The sequence below is a fragment of the Euprymna scolopes genome, chromosome 12, assembly GCF_053919585.1.
Source record: "Euprymna scolopes isolate OS-2025 chromosome 12, ASM5391958v1, whole genome shotgun sequence".
NCBI lineage: Eukaryota > Metazoa > Mollusca > Cephalopoda > Sepiida > Sepiolidae > Euprymna > Euprymna scolopes.
In genome coordinates this window covers 74,936,041-74,956,962 of record NC_136493.1, presented here as the reverse complement: position 1 = coordinate 74,956,962, position 20,922 = coordinate 74,936,041, and the positions used below count along the sequence as shown (strand labels likewise).

General features: G+C 32.5%; 1 protein-coding gene across 1 annotated transcript in view; it reads left to right on the top strand.

Moving 5' to 3' along the window:
• Window positions 1-20,922, top strand: part of LOC145291343 (exportin-4-like) — a 261,999-nt gene that overhangs the window by 239,700 nt on the left and 1,377 nt on the right. Inside the window, exons 21-24 of the mRNA XM_080137107.1 lie at window positions 7,373-7,476; window positions 8,001-8,131; window positions 10,168-10,285; window positions 10,747-10,839. Of these exons, the coding sequence (XP_079993233.1) occupies window positions 7,373-7,476; window positions 8,001-8,131; window positions 10,168-10,285; window positions 10,747-10,839 (446 nt within the window). The remainder of the gene's footprint in view (window positions 1-7,372; window positions 7,477-8,000; window positions 8,132-10,167; window positions 10,286-10,746; window positions 10,840-20,922) is intronic.

Genomic DNA, 20,922 nt, shown 5'->3' with positions numbered 1-20,922 from the left:
TTAAAAAACAAAAATGGAGAAAAATCTTTGTACATACGCATCACATAACGAAAAGATCATATTCCAAAAATTCATGTGACTTGATGAAGTAATGATTATATAGAAAATCAGTTGTTACAATTTAAAACAATGGTAAATTATAGCCACTACAAGTCAGAAAACACGGAAATAAAATCTGAAGTTCTAATTGAGTTATCTCCCTTTATTTATTCAAGCTGCAAAGACATCCCATCTTCTTTCCTCACAAAATTTGATTTTCTTATAAATGCGGTGCTGATAATTTGATATTGTGGTTGATAAATTTGTTAAAAAGAAATGACAAATTTAACTAATTTACAAATAACTTTGCAATCTGTCATTTTTTGATTTTATTATATTAGCAATTAACAGCCATCATAGACCAGATTTATTGGGACCCTTTGTTGCTTCTGGTGCTACCAGATCAGGCTGTCTGTTGGCTTTCTGAGACGAAATGCACCTACATCGACTTTCTGTTTTTGTTTTCTATTCTCTTTTGTAAAACTTATGTTCTGCAAAAACAAAAAAAAACAACAACCTCCTTCCCCTCTCCTTTCCTTTTCCTTCCCTACTTACCAACCCCGTCGCCCCCACCCCCTTTTTTTTTCCCTGTTGGTAGGGCACTAGAATAAGCCGACTGATCCCCTGCAGAGGGTAAAAATCCCTCAATGGGGCAACCAGTTAGCCGTGGGTTGCTACCCGTAATGCCTTAGGACGTGATCCTGGTGATTAAGTTAACCTAGACCTGGGTGCATAAGTCTAGGCACTGCAACACATTATTTCGGCCCTTACTTCGGCTAGATGGGCGGTCGGAGAGGCCCGATCCGACCAATCGGCCAGTCATGCCAAGCCCTAGCATTTACACCCAAAGTACCAACTACCACAACAAAGAACGAAACTTTTTTTTTTTAATTTTTTTTCCCCACTACAAAAAATAGACAAACCAAGTAAGTGCTAGAAGGCGGTGGCAAGGGTCAATCAATTGGAAAGACCAGAACTCAACATTCCATCTGAACAAATGTATTTTTGAGGACATATTGAACGGAAAATATAGTGCTTGAGAACTCCTTACCGAAAGAGTATATCCTCCACGTAGCCCCGACATGATCAAGGCGAATGGGTTTCCCCCTTACTATGCCCCAATTTTGGACTCCGAGGTGGGTAGGGAGTGTGGTTGATGAAAAATAAATCCCAAAATCCATGGCTGATAAAAACAAATGCATCCCCCTCAAAACCTTTAAGAAACCATTCCTCTGACTCTGACCTCAAGCTCAGATGAAGAACAAAAATTCAAAACTAGAAAAACCGTTCCAACTATAGACGAAGGAAACTTCCCATGATTCTTGATTATTGAATTAATCGAAAATAAAAAAATTGGAAATTTATCACCTTTCCTAATAGAAAAGACATTATCCACAAAAAGTAAACCAAAAATGATCAAAAAAAACAAAAGATGGAAATCTACTAGTTGAGATAACCAATCTTAGAGATGGTCAATCTCTACTCAAAATGAAGAACTTCCATGAGTACAAGTGCAAAGTCTTTCCCCATAAAACACTGAACACTTCGAAAGGAGTAGTTCGAAGTTATGAACTATCACTAGCAACTGAAGAAGAAATAAAAACCGAATTAGAAAAACAAGGAGTAATCAACCACATCCGCATAAACATAAAAAGAAACAATAAAATAATAACAACCAACACATACATATTAACGTTCAACAAACCAATAATACCTAAGGAAATAAAAATCGGCTACTTAAATGTAAAAGTAGACCAATATATCCCAGCTCCATTAAGATGTTTCCATTGCCAAAAATATGGATATCATAAAGAAGCCTGTAAAGGAATAAAAATATGTGGAAAATGCAGCAACAAAGAGCCTGACCACACCGAAGAAAAATGCATAAATGAGGTGAAATGCGCTAACTGCAAAGATGAACCGGTCTTCTCTAAAATATGCAAAACATAAAAAAGAAAGAGAAATTATAGAAGTACAAAAAAAAAACACAACCTTTCCAGAAGCCAGAAAAATAGTTGAGGCGTACATGAAAGACAACACATATGCTGCGACAACAAAAAAGACAACTAAACCATACCAACATAATGAAATACATGATCAATATAGGGAACTGATAAACAAACTGATTACATTAAGTATTAAAGAATGGTCAGAATTTCAAAATAGCCTAAAAGAAAAATACTCAAATCTGGGAAACAAAATAGAAATAACAAATCCAAACAAAGAAAATAATATTCCATCCACAACAGAACCATTAAAAAAATTATCACAGAAACCAACAAAACAACTACCAGAAATTAATAAAAGCATAAGCAATGATAAAACAGCAAATAAAGAACGTTCCAGAAAAGAAGAAAACCAAACAATAGACACTCAAAATAGATTCCAAATTCTAGAAAAAATGGAAACCGAAAACACCCTAGATAAAAAAAAAAAACAAACACAAGTAATCAAAAGGGAAAAAATGAACAAGAAGCCAAAACAGCAACATCTAAAGCAAGATCCTGATCGACGTCCAGATCCAAACAAAAAAAAGAAAAAACCCAGCAAAACACTTCACCAAAGACACAAACTCCGACAAAAGATAAACCCTCTACTTCTAAAGAGATGGAAATAGAGGAAAACTAAACAGCCTCATGGATAGAAATAAAACAACAAATTATCCAATGGAATTGTCATGGAATAAGATCTAACTATAATGAACTTCTTATACTTATCTCACTCTTCAACCCAGCTATTGTTGCTTACAACCTTCCTACAAAACAATAACCATTTCAAAACACTAAACTATGAACAATACAACTATTTCCATAGCACAAGCCTTCATGCTAATGGAGGCACCTCAATTCTTGTAAGGAATAACATACCTCAAAGCAATTTCTCTGTCAAAACAAATCTCCAAGCAATTACAACTCCAGTCACAATTCACAAAGCAATCACAATCTGCTCAATATACCTCCCTCATCATGAACCAATAAATGGAAATGAACTAGAAAATTTAATAAACCAACTACCTTCACCATTCATTCTCCTAAGAGACTTTAACTGCCACAGTACGTTATGGGGATGTGAAGTCATAAACTCAAAAGGAAACAAAATTGAACAATTAATTAACAAAAATAACTTGTGCCTTCTCAATCAAAAAAATCCCACATACTTAAATCCAACAAACGGATCAACTAGTGCCATTGATCTTACCATGTGCGATCCATCAAGCTTCTTGGATTATACATGGAGCACTTACGAAGAACCCTGTGGAAGTGATCACTTTCCCGTTATAATCAATTACAGTAACTCCATCCAAAACCACATACCCAGGTGGAACATAAACAAAGCCAACTGGGACGAATTTAAAGAACTTTGTTCACTAAAACTAACAGAATATCAAATCCAAACAATAGAAGAATTCACGGAAGTACTCATAACAACAGCCAAAAAATCCATACCCAAAAATTCTCCTCCTGGAAAAAAAAACAAACCATGGTTCAATCCAGAATGTAAAACGGCCATTAGACAGAGAAAGGCAGCCTTAAGAAAATTTAAAAAACAACCAATAACTTAATAGAATACAAACATCAAAGAGCTAACACTCGAAAAACAATTAAAGAATGCAAAAGATCCTGCTGGCAACAATTTGTCAACGAAATCAACATCACCACTAAACCCAAAACCGTCTGGGAAATGATTAGGAAAATAACTGGAAAATATAATCCGAATCCAATCAAACACCTTTTCACAAATAAACAGAAAATAACTGATAAAAAAGATATTGCTAACACGCTAGCTAAAACCTTTGCTAGAAACTCATCATCAAAACACTATAATAGACAATTCCAAATACTTGAAGAAACATGAAGAAAAGTACAAAATAAACTTTAACTCCAAAAACCAAGAACCTTACAATGACATCTTCTCCCTCAATGAACTAGAAACCGCCATAGAAAAATCCCATAACTCAGCTGTAGGACCAGATGAAGTGCACTACAGCTTCCTTAAAGAAATTCCACCAGAATCATTAAAACTCCTTCTCCAAATTTGTAATAAAATATGGGAAACAAGATTTCCTAACTTCATGGAAAATGCAACAATACCAATACCCAAACTGGGAAAAGATGCATCAAGCCCAGAAAACTACAGACCAATAGCTCTCACAAGCTGCCTATGCAAAACGTTCGAAAGAATGATTAACTACCGTCTTATATGGTATCTAGATGACAACAAAATAATTTCTGAAATCCAGTGTGGATACCAAAAAAATCAAGGATGTATAGACCACATCACTCACCTTGAAAATTATTTCAGAGAAGCTTCTATCAATAAGAAACACGTAACATCCGTTTTTTTTTTTTTTTTTTTTTTTTTTTTTTTCGATCTTGAGAAAGCATATGAAACTACCTGGAAACACAGTATCATAAAAGATCTCCACAACATCGGACTAAGAGGCAGATTACCTGAATTCATAAAAACTTTCCTAACAGACAGATCTTTCCAAGTTCGCATAGACTCAACTTTATCAGACCCACAAAATCAAGGAGTGCCCCAAGGCAGCATATTATCAACAACTCTCTTTAACATAAAAATCAATAACATTATAAAAGAACTCTCTCCTGATATACATAGCTCCTTATATGTAGATGATTGCTCAAATCAGCTACAGATCTAAATATACACTATTGAAAGAAAACTACAACATAACATAAATAAAATTAATAAATGGGCAACTAAAAATGGTTTCAAATTCTCCAAAACTAAAACAAAATGCATCCATTTCTGTAACTAACGCAAACTCCATCCGGACCCAACCTTACAGATTGAAGGCGAAAAATTCCATTCGTAAATGAACACAAACACCTGGGAATCATTTTTGACAAAAAACTAAATTTCATTCCACACATCAATCACATCAAAACCAAATGTAATAAAGCATTACAACTCCTACGAGTCATTGCCCATACAGATTGAGGAGCTGACAAGAACACACTACTCAAACTATATAGAGCATTAATTAGATCAAAAATAGATTATGGTAGCTTCATATATCAATCTACCAGAAAGTCATATCTAAAAACCCTCAATACAATATGCCACTCCAGACTAAGACTAGCACTAGGAGCATTTCCAACCTCCCCTGTAGAAAGCCTGTATGCAGAAGCACATAAAACTCCTCCAATGCTCAGAAATCAAAACCTTGGTCTAAAATACTACACAAAACTTACAGCCAACCCCACAAACCCAGCACACAATAGCACTTTAAATCCAAACTGTAAGCACCTTTTCGACCAAAAAGAAAACACAATCCAAACCTTTGGACTTAGAATAAAATCGATTTCTAAAGAAGCAAGTCTACCCATAACTAAAATTCACGAAACTGTCCTACTCAAAACCCCTCCCTGGAAAATTGTATCCCCGAACATTGACCTAAGTTTAAGTAAATATGAAAAGAAACATATTCACCCAATAACTTATAATAATAATCTCGATAAAATCAAAGAAAAGTATCCAAACCACACGCACATCTATACAGATGGGTCTAAACAAAATAACGCAACAGCCAGTGCAGCAATACTCAATAAATCAATCAAAAAACATTCAAACCTCCCAAAAGAAACCTCAATCTTCAGTGCTGAAATACATGCTCTAATCCGAGCTCTCAAACTCGCCTCCAATAAAAAAAAAAAAAAAAAAATTTATAATCCTTTCAGACTCCCAATCTACTCTAAAAGCGATTAAAAATAAAAAGATGGACAACCCTCTAATCGCAAAATTACTCCAAAAATTAACTGAACTAAACAGTAAAAGAAAAAAATCATTTTCTGCTGGATACCAAGCCATTACGGTATTAAAGGTAATGAATTAGCAGATTCTGCAGCAAAAAACGCCTTAAATCTCCCAATCGATGCAAATTTTAAAATTCCATACATAGATCTAAAAAGATGTATCAATGCATATACAACAGAGAAATGGCAACCCTACTGGAATGAACACCCTAACAACAAACTTCACAAAATCATGCCAAAAAACAAGAACAGTCAAACTAACAAGAATAAAAATAGGCCATACTCACTTAACCCACTCATATTTCCTAAAAAAAAAGAAAGCCAACCCATCTGTATACCTTGTCAAACACCACTCACAATCAAACACATATTAATTGAATGTACTGATTTTGTAACAGTAAGAAATCGATTCTACAAAGAAAACAATATTAAAGAGTTATTGGATAAAAACAATCCCCACACCATACTCTCCAATCTTAAAAAAAATTGGCCTTTATAAAAAAAATTTAAAAAGTCCTTCATACAACGGTCCTGGATATGACCTAAAACTATATCCGATGGTGAGGCCCCACCTTGCGGGCCTTGGGGAGTGTGGAGCCACCCTTTAATTGCCATTGCTCCCAGGTCCACTCTGACCTGGAGTGGTAGTACCTGTTAGGGTCCCAACTATGGGTTTAATAGAATCCGACTTAAAAAACAAATATACTCCATTAAAAATCGTTCCTCAAAATAACTAGATTCGGCATTAAATAACCTGAAAAAGGTTGATATGCCGTAAAACAACCAACCAACCTTTGTTGCTTAAACAAGTCTAATTAAAAAATAAAATATTTTTGTTTTGATTGATCCTACAGCTCCTTCAGACACTAATGACATGACTCAACCAGCAAAATTGGTGCTAGGTGAATATGTATATCATATGTAATGCAAAAAAATATGTATATCATATGTAATGCAAAACATTGATGTTTTTTGTTTTCTGATCTTTTTTGTAAACAAACGAAACTATAAATACAAAAGAAATAAACAACCTTATAGAATAACTCCCCAAACCCTACCTTTTACTCGGAGAGTTCAACGGCCACAACCCTATATGGGGTAGCAAAAAGCTAGACCCCAAATGCAAAACATTGGAAACACTCATAAACAACACTAATTTATGCTTATTAAACAACAAAACATCAACCTATTTAAACCCTGGACTTATAGACAATATACCGTCAACAATAAGTGTTTGAATTAACATGTACCTTTTTCAAAAGTTTCTTAAAGGAAACCCCTGATTTTTGCACATTTTTGGAGCCTAGAGTTTTTCTCCATTATGGTTTTCTGTTTTTGCATGATGCTATGTTCAAGTGTTTGTAAAGTTTTTGGTTTGTTAGCATAAATCAGTTTTAAGAAATAATCACAAGGGCTCATATCCATAGATTTTAGTGGCCATTCAACTGGCTGTCCACATCTAATCCATTTTCCTTGGAAATGTGTCCTCCAAATATCTGCAATTAAGTGAATTGAAAGGGAAGTAAAACAAACTTTTTTATCTCCCATATTTTTAGATGGAGAAAGTTCGCAGTCTCCATCGTCCCATGTATCAGCAGCATCCGTTGTCCTTGTTGGACTGAACATTATCATTCCACTAATGAGTTCAGAATTGCTCAAGGTAATCATTTTATTTCTATTTTATTTTTTTTGTAAAATGAAATTCCATTATTTGTTTGATCCATTTTAACTATTTAGAATAAGATGATTGGAAATTTGAATCTTAGTATTGACTGTGATTTTTGGATGTGTGAATATTCCATAAAATTGCTGACTTTACCTGATATAATTAAGCTTGTACCAATGAAAAGTAATAAAGAAAACATACAAATAATTGTACAAGTATTCCCCCACTATCTAAAAACAAAAATTTTTGCATAAAATAACAATGGTTTAACACCCCTATATTTTTTGGCCATAAATCTACCTACTTCTTGGCATTAGTTTGTGATGCCATAATATAAACTCTTATATTGCATATAAATGAATGCAACTGTCTTTTCGCTAATGACTTTGATGAATCTATCAGATTACATTATTTTTATTTGTACTTGAAATACCACAAAATTCTAAAAATTATACAATTTGTACTTGTCAATATTTTTTTCCTCTCGTTAATTATATGTATATTATTTATCTTTTTAGTTCCCCACTTTGTGTACTCAATATTTTAAACTTGTCTCTTTCCTGGGAGAGTGCCACCCCGAGAAATTCTGTCAGCTTCCATCTGACCTCTTCAAAGCATTCATGGGTTCTGTACAACTTGGTCTTACAGCGTATCCTTTTAACGCAAGATTTTGAGCAAGTTTTAGTCTTTAAAATTTTTCTGTTTAGAAAAATAAGTATTTTTGGTACTCATGTGGAGAGTGATCTGTGCTGAAATAATAATGTTATTTTAAAAGCCATTCTTAACATGGGGAGCGGAGGGTATTTTGTACCTAATATGTACTTTAGCCTTACAATTGAATAAAAAACATATCATAAAACTTCATTAAACTTGGAAATACGATTAAAAAAAAAAAAAAAAAAAAAATAGCACGGATCACTCTCTGCATTAGCACCATATATATTTTTTTTTTATCATATATATACACACAAATACTAGCTGTACCCGCCAGCCATGCGTTGCCATAAGTATTAGATTGGTTTGTATCTCAGACACCCACACGGAAGCACAAACCCAAAAAACACACACACACTCACAGAAATGCACACACAAAAAGCACAAACACACATGCATGCACAACCAAACTCCTGCACATACAGTTACGCATGCACACACGCACTTTGAAAATAGTAAGGAGTAGACAGTTTAAAGGCTTTAAAATCACACATAAGATTTTGAAGTACATAAAATGTCAATTTACAATTATGATTAAATGTTAGTCGAGCATTATAGTTAACTGTAAAGAAAAACAAAGAAAATAGCATTGTTGAGTGTCTGGTAAAGAGAATCGAAGTAGGAAAAGAAACAATGCTTACCATAAATGTTTTTTTTTTTTTTTTTTTTTTTTTTTCAGGAATTATATTTTTTAAGTGTGGGTACTGTAAAGAATTCAAAGTAAAAAAAAAATAAAAAAATGGAAAATGAATGACCCGTTAGACAACAAACTAAAACAAAAAAGAAAAATAGCATCGCTGACTGTTTGGTATAGAGAATTAAAGAAAAAAAATAATGCTAATTATAAATGTTAATCATGTTTACTATCAGGGATGTTTTTTGTTTTGTTTTTTTAAGAGGGTTAATTTCATGGTGACAATGTCTGTAAGTAACGGTCAGTGTATTAATATGTATAATTACGATTATGAGCAATGAAGATTTTTTGTAGTTGGTTTAATATTTATAAAACTAATGCTTGTGTAGAGAGAGAAATGCCATGTTAATGAAGGTTTGACGTGTTCATTTTTTGAATAAGTTGTTTATTCTCGAATAATGGATCTGTCAGTTCTCAGCCAATGAGAAAAGCTGGAAATTTTTAAGGGAGAAATTATTTTGTAATTGGTAACTGGAAAGATAATGGTATGTATATGAGTGTATGAACCAGTTATGAGGGTGCCGGGGGAAAATAGTTATAAGGTGTGTATATAGTCCCAGTGATGAATGGGGGGGGGGTAGAAAGAGGACTAAGATTTAGAGGGAAAAATAGGAACTACCTACTCAAAAAATGTGATTGTGATGTTGCTCCTAGGATGTTATGTAGGATTTTATTATAACGGCTAAATGTGTCAAAATGATGTTCTAAAAAGTTACATAAGATAGTGGTTAATAATCTAGACATAATAAATTTGTATGTGGCATTTGTTGTTGCAAACCTACAGTATTTTGGTTCAGAGGGGAATTTCTGCAATTATTTTATTATATCTATCTCTCTCTCTATATATATATATATATTTATGTAAAAAATATATATATATAATTTTTAAATATATATATATATATATATATATATAATTAAAAAAAAATATATATATATATAATTTATGTAAAAAAAAATATATATAATTTAAAAAAAAATTATATATATATATATATAATTTAAAAAATATATATTATTTAAAAAAATAAAATAATTTTATAATCAATCCTCTTGTGAAAGGAATATGTTCAATATTAAGGATAAAACATTATGTGGAATATTGAAAACTCATTCTTTTTATAGGTTCACAGAACTGAAATTCACAATTGGTTCTATTTTTGTATGTGGATTTAACAATTTTACTGTGATTGATAGAAGTTTGATGGAGGGGAGAAGTCAATGTTTTTATTTTATCGACTGATATACTTGTTGTTTTTCCTTAGCTTTTATTCTAGCTATGGCCCAGACATCACCAAACTGTGCCTTGAGATAGTTTCAGCTTTGGCATCACATGTGGTATGCAATGATCTGAAGGGATCTCAACTCTATATAGCCATGGAGCTGTTTCTTAAGGTAGATTTTTATTTTATTTTTATTTTATATATTTTTTTGCAACTTTTAAAATTGTATTCAGGTATTTTTTAAATGTTTCCCAGTAATTTTAATAAACAATATAAATTGAAGTCTAAGGAAGTCTTCAGTTATATTTATTTATTCTATTTATTTTAAGATTGTCAAAAGTTATTTTTAATTATATATTCACAACTATGTTTATTATTCTGTGTATATTCTTTATTAATAGAAATATATTAATTTTATTCTTTCAAAACTATTAAGTTTATTAATAACGTTTGTAAGTTAACATATAACAATGGTACATTAAAAAATGGTTAATTTATGTGAAAAAAACTTTGTTTTAAAATTCTATCAAAAATGAGTTGTTCAATTATAATACAACTTTAACATTTGGAGATTTATGGTTAAAATTTAAAACCTGAATAAGTTACTCTTGTGATTTTTGTATTTCTTAAAAGGTTGTGTTCCGACTGCTGTTGCTCGAGAGCTTTGATATGGATCTCTTAGAAACAGCCAGCACCACTTTATTTTGCCTTATCTGCTGTCATCAGGTAAATGAGTTATGATCATCATATTCTATTCGTCTTTTTTCAATTTTTACGATTTTACTTTTTTATATGTTGGACGGCTTTTAAAAATTACATTCCAAACTAACGTATCCCTGGCCACGTCTATTCATCCCCTTTCTCTTAACATAATGATGCTGATGATGGATTTTTCTTTGGTCAGTTGGCAGGCGAAGACCATTCTACTGCAAATGTTTTACATCTACTAACCAAACTAGCATGGTGCTACCAGATCAGGCTGTCTATTGGCTTCCTGAGGCTAATGCACCTACATCAATTTTCTGTTTGTTTTCTATTCTCTTTTGTAAAACTTCATTATATTTTACAAAAAACAAACAACAGCCCCATTTCTTTTCTTTTTCCTTCCCTATTTCCCGATCCCGCCAGTGGGTCATTAGAATACACCGACTGCCACTCCCGCAGAGAGGAAAAGTCCCTCAATGGGGCCACCTGTTGGCCGTGGGTGGCGACCCGTAATACTCTAGATCCTAGTAGCCGAGTACCTCATGACCCAGATCCAAGTGGCCGTGAGTCTACAACACTCCACTTTGGTCCTTACTTCGGTTAGACGGGCGGTTAGGAAGGCCCGATCTGATCAATCGGCTAGTCATGCCAAGCCCTAATAACAGTAAACTCTCACAAAAAGAAAAATACAAATACATCACAAACACCTTAAAAAAACAAAACATACTGATACTAGAAGGCAATGGCAAGGGCCAATCAAATAGTGAAACCTGATGCTACCGACAACAACCCTTTATTATTATAACTTACTGGGTCCAAGTAAATAAAGGAAACCGTCATAAACAGATGCACTCACTGTTTGAGTATATCATCCTTGAGGTGTTTGGGTGAATGGGTTTCATCCCCCACCCACCCACTCCCCAAAAAACCCCTCCCAATTTAGGGCTTTGAGGAGAGTGGGGAGCAAGGATGAAGGAAAAAATATATAATTTATGGCTTCCCAAAAAAATCAAAAGACCCTATCCAGAAAGTGAAGATGAATCACTCGGATATAGAATTAGATAATCATAGAATATTCCCAAGATTCATTGTTTTTAAATCTATGGAAAGCATCACCAAATTGTCTCCATTCATTATCGAAAAAGAAATCAGATCTATAACAAAAACTACACAAATCAAAAAACGAAGTAACAACACCCTCCTTATAGAAGTACCAAATAAACTCTCAGCAAATACACTCCTAAATCAAAACCACAACCTCAAAATAAAAGCCTACCCCCACATCACCTTGAACTCTTCAAAGGGTGTGATAAAGAGTCCAGAACTTGCACTTTGCTCGCCAGAAGAAATTAAAAATAACTTAGAGCAAGGAGTCACACAAGTCAGAAGAATAAACATTAAAAGAAATAACCAAATGATCCCAACGAATACCTACATCTTAAACTTCAAACCTCCCACAGAAATAAAAATCGGCTATATAATAGAAAAGGTAGAGATCTATATCCCAAACCCATTACGATGTCATAACTGCCATAAATTTGGCCACCGCAAAGATAGATGCACCAGACCAACATGCAAAAACTGTGGTGGAATTGGGGAACACATCAACTGCGAAATGCCATCAAACTGTGCAAACTGCAAACAAAACCATGCAGCTGATTCAAAGGAATGTAAAGTTTGGAAGAAGGAAAAACTAATAACTAAAATCAAACACACCAGAAATCTGCCATATCCGGAGACAAGAAGACTAGTTGAGGACACACCAGACTCTCCAACATATGCAAGTATAACAAAAACTACAAATAGCCCGATCTCAAAAGAAGAGACCGTACAAAATAACCTGATTGAATTGATGAAAGAATTAAAGTTACTGGTGGAGACATTAAAGGAAAACTTAACTAAACTAAGTAAATAGGACTTGAAGGAGAATCCCCAGTCCGAGAGAGATGAGGCTGAAACTCCAAACTTATCCGATACTACTACTAAACCCAAGGATTTTTCACCTACCAAAACAAAACCTCTTAAAGAAAATCCACATAATAAACAGAAATGGTGCTGGTTGAGGATGAAAACAAATTCGAACTAATCAAAATCAAGAGCCAAAAAAAGCACTCAAGACAGAAAAAATCAAAAAGCCCAAAATCTGCTGCCATCTGTCTATAAGAAACCTTCCTACAAGAAAAAAACAAACTGCAAATGAAACCCTATGAAGCATACAATTTTATCAACAATATGGGACACAGAGCTAATGGAGGTACAACAATATTCATCAGGAAAAACATACCTCGTAGCAAAATAAATGTAAAAACAAAGCTACAAGCAATAGCAACTCACATTACATAAAACCATCACTATCTGTTCCATATACATACCCCCAAACGAAACTATCTGGTGCTACCAGATCAGGCTGTCTTTTGGCTTCCTGAGACGAAATGCACCTACATTGATGTTCCTTTTTGTTTTTCTATTCTCTTTTGTAAACAAACGAAACTATAAATACAAAAGAAATAAACAACCTTATAGAACAACTCCCCAAACCCTACCTTTTGCTCAGATAGTTCAACGGCCACAACCCTATATGGGGTAGCAAAAAGCTAGACCCCAAATGCAAAACATTGGAAACACTCATAAACAACACTAATTTATGCTTATTAAACAACAAAACATCAACCTATTTAAACCCTGCCACTGGATCAGGATCATAGATAGACCTAAGCTGATGTGACTCAAAAACTTTTATGGACTTTACATGGAAAATATATGATGATACATGTGGAAGTGATCACTTTCCAATCGTACTGGAAACATCCACTCTGAATGAGGAAACTCCTATACACTGGAAACTAAAATGAGCAGACTGGGAGAAATTCCAAAGAGAATGCAAAAAAAGATTGATAAGAAATGAAAATCAAGATCTAGAAGATAATCATTTTACATAAACCCTTACCACTATAGCAAAAGAAATGCATACCTAAACGACAAACAAAAGCATCAAGAAATAAACCACGGTTCAATGAAGATTGCCAAAAAGGAGTAACACTCTGACATGCAGCTCTACGAAAATTTAAACCACACCAACTACCCAAAATTTAATTGAATTTAAAAAACTCAGAGCAAAATTATACAGAACAATAAAAGAAAAAAAAAAAACAGAAAAAAAGAAAGCTGGAAAAACTATGTAAGTAAACTCAACACAAATGCAAAACCCAAACAAATTTGGGAAATGGTAAGAAAAAATTTCTGGAAAACCTCAAACCTCCATTATAAGACATCTTGTAACAGGACAAAATAAAACCACCATTAAAACAGAAATAGCAAATTTACTAGCCAAAACCTATGCAGAAAACTCCAAACTAGCTGCTTATGCAAAACAATTGAACGCATGATAAACAACAGACGAGTCTGCTATTTGGAAAAGAATAATAAAATAACTAAATATCAATGCAGCTTTAGGAAAAAAATAAGCACAAATGACAACTTAATGAGATTGGAAACTTACACCAGAGAAGCTAACATAAAAAAAGAACACCTCGTTTCCGTCTTTTTTGACTTAGAAAACGCATACAACACCACTTGGAAATATGGGATATTAAAAGATCTACACAAACTTGGATTAAGAGACAGATTCCCAATATTCATCCCAAACTTCCCATCAGATAGAATCTTTAGAACAAAAATAGGACCAACTCTGTCAAAACCAGAAAAACAAATCGAAGGAATCCCACAAGGAAACATACTCTCAGCCACTCTATTCAATATCAAAATAAATAACATAATCCATTGCCTCAATCCTGGGGTAAATGGCGCCATGTATGTGGATGATTTTATTAGCTGTTACCAATCAAAATACATGAACACTATAGAGTGACAACTCCAACAATTAACAAAATACTCAAATGGACTACAACAAATGGCTTCATAATATCAAAAACCAAAACCAAATGCATACACTTCTACCAACAATACAAACTACATCTAAATCCAAATTTGAAATTATATAATGATGAAATACCAGTTGTAGAAGAATATAAATTTCTGGGCATAACGTTTGACAAGAAACTTTTATACCACATATTCAAAAGCTTCAGACACAATGTGTGGTGGCTCACACAAAATGGGGAGCAGATAAAACTCTTCTTAAACTCTACAAAACAATAATTCAATCTAAATTGGACTATGACTCTATGATCTACGGTTCAGCCAGAAAATCATACCTACAAACATTAGACATGATATACCATCAGGGACTGAGACTTGCATTTGGTGCCTTCCCCACCTCTCCAATAGAAAGTCTTTATGTAAAAGCAAATGAACCATCATTAAAGCTAAGACGAGAAAAGCTAGCTATACAATACCTCATTAAATTAAAATCCTGCAACTTAAACCCAGCCCACAACTGCACACTAAACCCATCATACAGAATATTATTCAGCAAAAATGAAAACAAAACAAACACTTTCAGGTTCTGAGTGAATCAAATCATTAAAGAAACAAACATCCCACTAAACGAAATTCACAAAACTAAATAGATATCCCTCCATGGATTATACAAAAACCCAACATAATACTAGATCTCAACAAACTCCCTAAAACAAAAACACACCCCAACACTTACCTGTCAAAATTATCAGAAATTCAAGAAAAATTCCCAAACCACCAAAGCATTTACACTGACGGCTCCAAGGACACAAAAAACACCGGTAGTGCTTCAATAACAGGAAAAATTAGCAAAAGAAAAAGATTACCAAATGAAGCATCTATCTTTAATGCTGAAGCAACTGCCATAGATATGGTACTTGACATAACAGAAGACCACAACCAAAAATTTATCATCTTCTCCGACTCATTATCTGTATTAATAGCCCTAAAAGGGGAAAAAACTAGAAAAACCCCTAATAATAAATATAATGATTAAAAAAACAATCTAGAAAAAAGAAAAGAAATCATACTCTGTTGGATACCAAGTCACATAGGTAAAAAAGGAGACAAAGCTGACCTATCAGCAAAGTCATCCCTAAAAATGACCATAGGTAAAAATTTCAAAATTCCCTATACAGACATGAAACCAACAATAAATAAACACTTAAAAGAGAAATGGCAGCAGTCATGAAACTGAATTAAAAAAAAAAAATCTTTAAAAAAACACCCAATCTTAAAAAAATGGACGCAAAAAAAATAAACAGAAGAGAAGTCATACTAAACCGACTCCACATAGGACATACACATCTAACCCACAATTTTTTATTAAAACAAGAACAAAAACCAAAATGCCAATGTGGATACTTACTGACTATACAACATATATATGAGGATTGTAAAAATACAAAAATTATAAGAGGAAAATATTTCAATAATAGAAAATTAGAAAAAATATTCAAGCGAAGTCGAAACCAAAAAAACTGGAATATACAACAAAATCTAAACACTTATTACAACAAATGTGAAAATGTACAAAATATTTAAACACACAAAACAAACAAATCTTCAATATATAATAAAACTATACAAACCAAGTATAGTAAACGTTTATCTACAAAATAACTTCCTCAATATGAAATAATCCTGAAGACTATGGTCAAAAACTTGAAGATTTTTTTTTTTTTTTTTTTCTCCCGAATCACTGGAGTCGGCATTAAATAACCGTAAAAGGGTTGATATGCTGTAACAAAATAACCAACCAACCAAATCTTGTGCATTCTTTCAATGTAATCATACCAATGAAATCTCCTGTTCTGCATATATCTCCCTATATATCTGAAAATCAAAATTGTACCCCTCCTTTTTAGTTTACTCCTAAATAGATATAAGAAGTTGTTGGCTGAATTGTTTAAATCATCAAAATGTTTTAAAACTATATTTGATAAGAATTATTTAATTTACAAAGTGAAAATGTCTTCAACCAGTAAAGGTTAATACAATATGAAACCATGTTTTCCAGAAGCAATGGTACAATTTCAAAAGAAATGGTATTCAAAATTTTATTTCTTTACAGATTTGAAAAGTAAAAAGATATTTATATTACTTATTTGAATTAAATTTGAAATTATTGAATTAACTGCCAACATTTTTTAAAAAATTTAATCAATTTAAAAATAAATATTTTCACTTTGATACAAATAACTAACATAACGTGTGAAGACTACAGTTGCTTTCTTCATTGAAATTACTTTTCTTTTGAAAATCAATACTATGAAATGTAAGTTTTAGATGGTGGTTTGATTTGTAGTAAAAGTACAAATGAATAATTTAATTGTAGCTTTTTACATTTTTTCATTTAGAAACTTTGTAGTTTTATTTACAAGCATGTTTTGCACAATTTTATTAAACTAGCATTTCAGCCCGGCGTTGCCCAGGTGTTTGGATGTGTGTTGAGCAAAAGAAAAAAAAAAAAGTTGTAGTAGGGAGGCAGGCTCGAACCTGTACCCCAAAGGAGATAAAGTACGGGGGGGGGGGGGAACCTGGCGTCTTCACTGTTTTGACCACCCGCCAAACCGGAAGTGACGTAGGTTTTAATTAAGGTTAGACAATCGAAAGGAGAGGATGACTTTCAAACATATTGGCGAAAAAAAAAAAAAACGACCCCCTCCCCCTGTAGAAGTGCCCAGTTGAAGGTGAGCCAATTTTTTGATATTTGTCGTCTGAAAGGTCGAACTTCAAAACAATACTGATCTTGTAAAAATCCGTCTCCTCTATCGAAAGTTTTAGGCAGACATGCAACCATACATACATACATTTATATATTGGTAACTAAAAATTTTCGACCCAAACCAATTAAAAAGCTTGTCCTATCTCTGAATACCTTTTATATAAAATTTCAAATGTTTAGACCTGAAATTGTCTCAGTAATTTGGTAGAGACCGCAGAGGTCAAATTATTTTTAACTTTGACCCCTATTATGACCCCCCCCCCCTAACGTTTTTATTGTTTTGGGCTCAAATCAAGTAATTAATTTAGATCCATGTCCAAGGAACCTATATCTAAAATTTCAAGTGTTTATACTCAAAATTATCGGAGGAGTTAGGTAGAGTTCTCAAAGGTCAAATCGTTGAACTTTGACCCCTTAACAGCCAAATTTCTGGCCGAAAACGAGTTACAAAGATTTTCCCAAATCTCAGTACCCTGTATATCAAATTTCGAGTCTGTAGACTGAAAATTGAGTTATTCCATAGGAAAATGTACACACACACACACACACACACACACGTTCACTTTTCTACATATATAGATTTTATTGAAACTGTTTGTAAAAGAAAATTTAAATAGTAAACGTTTTTCCTTAATGAAAATCTGATATAAAAGTGTATATTCTAATTATGATTCAACTTAATCTGAATAAAAAAAAATTCAGTGTTACTAAAATTGTATCCTTTTGATCCTTGCTTATTTTGGGGTGCTTGAAATTCATATGGTCCAAACTTTGGTTAATATTTTTATCACCTAAAACTTTTGTAATTCAATTAGCTTAATTTATTGTCACCTACTTACTTGGGCCTTTTGGCTGAGATCAAAGTGTAGTATCTGTTCCGACAGATGCTGCACTTTGATATCATTACCCTTGTGGCAATTGGTTCGTGGTCCATGTAGGGGCAACCCTATATACCCCCTCCCCCTCCAACCCACATAAAAACCAACCTTGTGTCATATTTTGCTTATATGGGGAAGCAAATAAATACCTACTTCTTGTTTTATAAGAAAGCTGTTACTACTGTGTTGAGTTAGGATGAATTATCCCCTTTGATTTAGTGTATGCTTATTGGCAGTGCTATAGTTATGCTGAGAGAAACAATATTATATATATATATATATATATATGTATATATGTGTGTATTCTAACATTAAAAAAAATTATGCTCTTCAGTTATATTTTTATATTATTATTTGTGGTTCTCTTTGATTATGTAATCGTCCACAAAATCATGTCGCAACATCGGATACATTTCTAGGGTAAAATCTAGTTATGGTATTCATATTTATCTTTAAATTTATTGGATGGTGGTTGGTAACCATGGACCAAATTAGTGACTCGAATCTCTCAGATGAAAATGTCTTTTGAAAAGATGCTTTTGCATCATAATTTCTTTCATGATTAAAAAATCAAATAACATCTAAATTTGAGAATCAAATAACATCTAAATTTGAGAACAATTTAACAATTAATTCTCTGGAGTCTGGTATAAATAAAGAAGAGTACATACAAATTCAAAATGTAAGCAATTAATAAAAAAAAATCTTAAATATAAATTGTTGCATATAGGACAACTTATTAAAAAAAAAAATGAAACTGTAAATTTGTATTAATTCGCAGATACTTATCTTGTATGTTTGCCATATTTCAGCATCAAATTTGAGATGTCTTTTATGGAAAACATTTTAAAATCTTTTCCTGGAGCTCTTGAAAATATAGCTGAGTAATCATATGACACTACATTATATTAACACCAAAAACATTTTCATTTTATTTTTTAAGGATGCCCTCCCCTAAAAAAACACCAAAATGCAATAACAGGTCTATTTTCTAGCACAATCATAATCTATTTTCTAGCACAGTTTTTTTTAATAATAAATTTATAGATCTAAAAGTGAAATTGTGTGTGTACATTTCCCTACCAAATTACTCTATCAATCTAGACTCGAGATTTGACATAAGGGGTATTGAGATTTGGGAAAATCTTTTTAATCGGTTTTCAGACAGAAATTTGGCTGTAAAGTGGTCAAAGTTTAATCATTTTAACTTTAAAAACTCTACCAAACTCCTCTGCCAATTTTGGGGCTAAACACTTGAAATTTTAGATGTAGGTTCCTTGGACATGGATCAAACTTTAATTTCATCTGAGCCCAAAACAAATGTTAAGGTGGTCAAAATTGGGGTCAAAGTTTTTAAAAAAATGACCTCTTTGGTCTCTACCAAATTACTCAGCTAATTTCTGGTCTAAACATTTGAAATTTTACATAAAGGGTATTCAGACATAAGGCAAGCTTTTTAATCAGTTTTGGGGCAAAAATTTAACTACCAAGAGGTCAAAGTTGAAAGAGTTGACCTTTGCAAACTCTACCAAAATTCTCCACCAATTTTGGGTCTAAACACTTGAAATTTTAGATGCAAGTTACCTGGATACGAGTCAAACTTTTTAATACATACATTATGCACATAAAGTTATGAACAGTACATAGGGCCCGAGTAAAGCCAGGCTGAACTGCTAGTATCAAATAAAATGAACACTGGACAACTGATCATTTAAATTTTTGCCTTTGTGTTTGTCTCTCTGCTCAAAAATGTAATTGAAAACAAAATCCTATACAAAGAACATACAATTTTTCAAGACTAAAATTTTGCAATGAAAGTTTTAAATTTGTATTTTTATTTATTACAATATTATGAGATCTTCGTTCACACCATGTATCCACAAACATTAAAGGCTTTGTTTTATTTTGAAAATTAAAAAAAAAAAAAATTATATAGTTCAGGGTTGGTAGTAATGCGTATAAAAAGGTCCTTATTACTGAGCAATGTACGTGCTATATGTAATAGATATTAAAAGCATATGTCTCTCACGGTGAGCAAAATTAATTCCCAAACAGTTTTGTAACATTTTTATGAACCTTTATGAAAATTGAATTCAAAATATGATACTAAACCTTGAGTCTAGAATCCTTATTTTAATTTTGAATAAAACCGATTACCTGATTTTGATTCCAGAAAATATCTACGCCTTTAAGGTTTTAAGAAAAAAAATTGAAATTTAAAGAATACTTAATTGGCATATAATGAATTCATTGCAAATCTGATATATTTCAATTTTCAAATGGCGATGGTGCGCATATTATGTTCCCTAAAATACTTTAAAATACAAAAAATGATGAATTTTGGAATATTTATTGATTTCTAATACACATTAAAGTTCCCCAAAAATTGTAGGTGTCTATATTTTCTCAAAGGATTCTGGTGATATGATGAGAACCATCGTCTTAATACAATATAACATGAATATAAGAAGCTAAATATTAAACTAGAATTTCCTATTTTTTCTTATCTAATTTATTTTTCCTTTTTAAATGAATTTTATTTAAATTTATAATTTTATGTTAATTTTCTTTTTCTCTCCC